The sequence below is a fragment of the Wasmannia auropunctata genome, unplaced genomic scaffold (genome assembly GCF_000956235.1).
Source record: "Wasmannia auropunctata unplaced genomic scaffold, wasmannia.A_1.0 LD335837.1, whole genome shotgun sequence".
Lineage (NCBI taxonomy): Eukaryota > Metazoa > Arthropoda > Insecta > Hymenoptera > Formicidae > Wasmannia > Wasmannia auropunctata.
Window position 1 is genome coordinate 46,964 of NW_012027053.1, and position 5,600 is coordinate 52,563.

Below are 5,600 nucleotides of genomic sequence, written 5' to 3' on the forward strand. Positions count from 1 at the left end.
TGTATTTTGTATTTCAAATACTTCAATGATGCATTTTGTCCAGCCCTGCTTGTTATAAGAGTGGGAAAACAATGAAGCCAAGGAGTTAGAATTCGGTGAATACGCACGACCGAATCATAATGAATAATTTTCAGTTTGGCCGGAGCTATCGGAATATCTGTGCCGATAATTTATATGCACCTGACGCGCGAAAGAGAGAACGTCGCGCGGTATAGATTCGATCCGTAATGTAAGGTCGAACACCGCAGGTAAGGCGAGCGAAGTTTTAATTAACATAATGCAGCGTTCGCAACCTCGTGTCGAGCGCGATAAGCTGTCGGCGATAAGGATCTCGACGAGCACGTGCCACGTCGAGAACGGGCCTAACATATGGTTCTTATACGCGTAAGGCATTTTGCATTACTTGTATTTGCACAAGTTGATTTTTATGTTCTCTTCTTCTTGCCGTACGCGGATTACATTGCAATGTCTTGTCTGATCGTACCGATGTCGCGCGTCGGATAGATAGAATCGAAATGAATAAATAAACTTCCGCCGGGAATAAATAGTTTATTGCGTTAGATTCGGATCTGTATACGTCGAGCTTGTTGTATTAGAGATAAAACGCAAACTCGTAAAGTTCTCTCCGTTCGAATAGAATGTAGAGCTAAGCTATGCATTCTGTAAATTTAATTAGAAACACAGAGAGATTTTTCTATGATGCAACACGTGTATCTCAAAGAACACATTTCATGTAAACAATTCTATTAAAATTATTTATAATAATGAAGAAAACTGAAGGTCTTGTGTTTTTATGATAATTTTTTTAAATGAATGATAATTAAATATTAAGAAAATGAACAATCATCGAATAAAAAATCTAGTTATAAATAACAGAGAAATGAAAAAAATGTTTATGTAATTTTTATTAAATATTACGTATAATTATATTATATATTATTAATAAATTTTATTTTATTATTACATTTGAATTTAAAAAATTGTAATTTTTAAAATTCTTGTAACCTTTTTCATAAGAATGGAAAATATTATTTGATATTATTTTATCTTATATGACATTTCTACTAACTTCTTTTAAAAATGTCAATAATAAAGTTAAATCAGAGCAGACTCTCTACTCTTTAATATTTAATAAATGTTGGCACAGACGATGCGCGGTGTATATTAATTAGTGAATGACACAGTCGTGTTTCATTGGTAACGAAAACAAGATGCCCATGGCTACAACTTTGTCTGTTAGAATGGCAACAAGCTGTGTATAAAAAGCCTGTGGCTACAATTAAAAAGTTTCCTTTATTTACGGTTACAGGTTGGATCAAACGCGCCGCAACAGAATGAATATGGAGGACTGACGGATTTCTTGACAAGATACTGGGAGGATCGAAGTAAGTATTTTCGTTTAAAAAAAGGGAAACTTATGTTTACACTTATTATATTAGGAAAAGGGAAAAAAGGACTGAGAAAGAAATCCCAGTAAATATTAACTTTATGAATATGAATGCCAATTATAAACCCACGCTTCAGAAATTATTACGAGCGAGTTTTAAACCAAGCGAGATGTGAAATGTGTATATTACGTATACAATATATATGAGGTATAATTATCGCATTTATGCCTGATAACCGAGTCATTTTTGCGTTTCCGCGGAAATTTTTAAATTATGTAAAACAACCAAATTTCTTCGGTCCCCTTGCGATCTGGTTTTTATTTCTTCTAATAGAAATATAAACCTTCTAATAGAAATATAAAAAATAAAGAGGTAGATCGTATTTACAAGTAAAATTATAATAACAGAGTTTTTTTTGGAATAAAAGTATGTACATGCATAATAAGGTATTTGCAAATATTTGCATTTTGAATGCATGACTGAATAACGTACGCATGTACACTTTAATAAAACAAATTAGAACTTGATGTAAATTGATACTCGAATAAATTGTGTCTAATCTATTGTGTTATCGCGAGACAGAGATCAATAGATGTGACTAGAAGCACACACACATACGTGGGCGCACGCATACGTAGGTCGTTCTATTTTTATAGATCATTTGTCGTTGAGAAAACTTTTTGCAAATCGATCGCGTTAACCAATTTGCTTTAACTTTTATTTTAAACGCATATTCTAGTGTTATACGCAACATCCAGTTACCTAATTATAGTAGATTGTGTACTATCGCGGAAGAGAAAACGATGCGTGATCGATACTCCACCGAGGCTACTATAATATACATATAAACTATAATCCTTTGCCCTTTGACGTATCACTTCTATGCTATCCGGTCTATCATCGGAATTGCATGTCAAGAGGTTAGTCCGATATGCATACATGCTCGCAGTATTTATACTATATACACACTTCAATGAATTACTTATATAGAAGTGTCAATGAGTTTTATATATTAACGTATTATCCAAATTGCTTGATTATATCGCGAAAGTAATTCAAATTAAATTGTGCCACTGAAAAATTAATGTCAAGGGAAAATATTTAGTAATTACATTGTTGCGGAAAGACAATTGAAAGAGATAAAACTTTTCAAAAGCGAAAAAGAAGTTTTGCTAAACTATTGAGTGTCGAATATTGTGTTTCTGATATTACTACAGGTAAAATATAATCTGGATATTTCTTGACGATTTTTAAACCATATTTTTAAACCTGATACAATATTTTCTAAGAAAAGGAAAAAATTAATATCTTTCTTTGTAAAAAAAGTTAAGAAGATAAGAAAGTATCATAAAGTGACGTATTTAGCATTTTTTTTTCTAGAATTTTAGGATTAAATAGAATTAAAATTTTTTATAACATTAAAAAATTAAAATTTTCTCTACAAATTGTTGTTCATAGCTAATATTATTTATTAACAAAATAAAAATAGGATATTATTTCATAGAAAACTCAATCAATAAAATGCATCACTTTGCAAAACTAGTTATTAAAATTAAATAAGGGAATGGAACTGTAGAACAGATCCCCGAATGCACAAGAAATAGTGTCTTAATAGATAAAAAGCGTATAGAAAGCATGGTTTACGACGTTATTATAGTGCATCCTTCTGACTGCGTTTTACGGCTCGATTAGAGTATTACGATCGGTGATTCAAAGGTCATAAACTCGCTTTTGCAGAACACCCACGCTTATCTGGAAAACGTAACAGTTAATTTGGCCCTTTGCAACAATTCGATTAACCTTCAAGTTTAATTAGCTTGAAAAATGTGTAAACAAGAAATACGCGCGTGAATGTTTTAATTAAATAATTATATGCACTGCCCACATTATTAATTATCGAACCACTGGCAAACAAATGGAAATTGTTTAAATAGAAAAGGGCACTTTATACACAAGCGCTCTTCCAAAAGATTATTACTTTAGAGATGGGAAATTAAATATGTGCAGAATATCGATTTATACAGATTGCTTTTTAAGAATTCGATTCTAATCAATTTTCCAAGATTACCGCGCTGCGACAGTAATGTTTATATAATGTTCTAATATATTTTCTTACTTAACTGGGAGATACGTGTAAAAAAAATTTAAATAACATAAAGTCAAATCTACAATAAAGTTGTTTTATCAAACGATATCTACGCGAAAAAAACGATTTTGTTGAAAGGTCTAAAAATTTTGCTAAAAACAGATCTGAAAATAATTTTTCGAATTATCAAAATAATTTGTTGGAATGTTAAAACTGATGAACATTGCTATAAAACGTTTTGATATTCCAGCAATCATTTTGACTTTCGCACAAAATAATTTTGAACTAAAATTATTTTCAGATCTGGATTCAGCAAAATTGTTCTTTTCGTGTAGATATTTCATTAATATTTGGTATATAATCGAGCCCGATGTACTGATGAAACATATACACAGTGTATATAATGGTTACCCGCCGCAATTCCAAACTTAATAATTTTCGCAGATACGCATATCATTTATTCACGTTGTCATTTCGACCCTTTCGACTCCTATATCTTTCTTGTACTGGCGTATACGCGTTTATCATTCATTGTGTATTTCCATATTATATCGCTGCTATTAATCATTCATTTGGAGCACGCGTGTGTCCAGTTTTCTCGGAATAATCGCCGTGCCAAACAAAAAAGTTCGCGTAACAGCCAAACTTAAACGATACACCTGGGAAATTTGCAGTCTGCTTGCCTTTGTAACTTTCGCGAAAGAAAAATTTCGCGCGTGAATGTGGAAAATTTTCTTGAAAAATTGCCGCGCGCGGGATGTTTACGTAGGTGCATACATGCAGACATCGCTGCGCGCGCGAGCGCGCGCGCGGATTGTCTATAAAATCGCGCGGTCGACGTCAACGGAGGTAAGCGTGATAACAGTTTAGATGTGAGAATCCGCTAATGCCACATGTTTACGCATGACGTCGTTGCATGATTTGATTGCACTCACGGATGCAAATCCCTCTGCGACTTTTATTAAGCTTCCACTGCACGATGAAGTTTGTCTCACGCAGTTTTTTGACGACTTCGATAACACGCATGAACTTTATATACTTGTACGTACATCGAGAGAAAAATATAATTGGATTTAACTATAATTTATAGTGAATTTTGGGGACAACTATAAAATTATCATTAATTTTACCATGCAAATTATAATTGCTTTAACAATGCATTACGGTTATACATTATGATTATGATTTTTTCGTTCACTTACTTTTTACTTATTATTACAATATAACTAATTTGCAAATGTTAAGAAAATAGTTACGCTTACTATAATTGCATTCACTACATAACAATATTTATTTCATTTGTCTTACATATCTTGATAAATTACTATATAAATATTTGAAATTATTATTAATAATTTATAATAAAATTTTTTTCATACTTGGTATATATAAGGTTATTATTATTAACATTATATTAATAATAATTATAAAAATAGTGCTCCTAACTACAGTTTTTTATGCAATTATAGACACAAATACAAAATATTTTTCTCTCATTAGTGTATTATCTTATATAGATGGTGTGATAAAAAACCAAAGAAATTATATATCTTTTTTTAATATATCGATTATCACCACAGATGATTATTATTTGACACTTTGCATGCATTTAATGTATTATGAATAATATCTTGAATCTTTAGTTATATAGATCATATTTTCCCCCTTTCTTCTATAAATAAAATCAGAAAGATAAAGTAAAAATAGCATTAAAATAATTTGGTGAATTTGGAGAATATTAATTTTCAAGCAACAATTTATAGCACATGGAATAGACGATCACATGAATTGTAAATATCGACATCGCGATAAGCATAAAATGAAGAGTGAAACCGCTGAAGCATGTATCGTAATTTCAATGAATTTAGATTTCGATATAAAATTAATGCCAATATATTTAGTATACTCTGCATGTTTATTATACTCTGCTATTAATTTATTCAGTTCAATGCAAATGCGATATGAATATTTCGAGTGTAATTAACAATGTAATAAATATTCACTGAAATGATATCAGTTTCGTCCGTCGATGGCAAGTCGTAGTAATTTCCTTCTTTCATCATTGTAGGGATGAACCAAGATGCGAAGCGAAATTTGGATCAGATCGGCGGTGGGCATCTCGTGAG

General features: G+C 31.4%; 1 protein-coding gene across 1 annotated transcript in view; it reads left to right on the top strand.

Moving 5' to 3' along the window:
* The window catches only part of LOC105455829, a 23,982-nt gene that overhangs the window by 10,504 nt on the left and 7,878 nt on the right, over positions 1-5,600 (top strand). Inside the window, exon 2 of the mRNA XM_011699458.1 lies at positions 1,310-1,385. Coding sequence (XP_011697760.1) covers positions 1,310-1,385 — 76 coding nt within the window. The remainder of the gene's footprint in view (positions 1-1,309; positions 1,386-5,600) is intronic.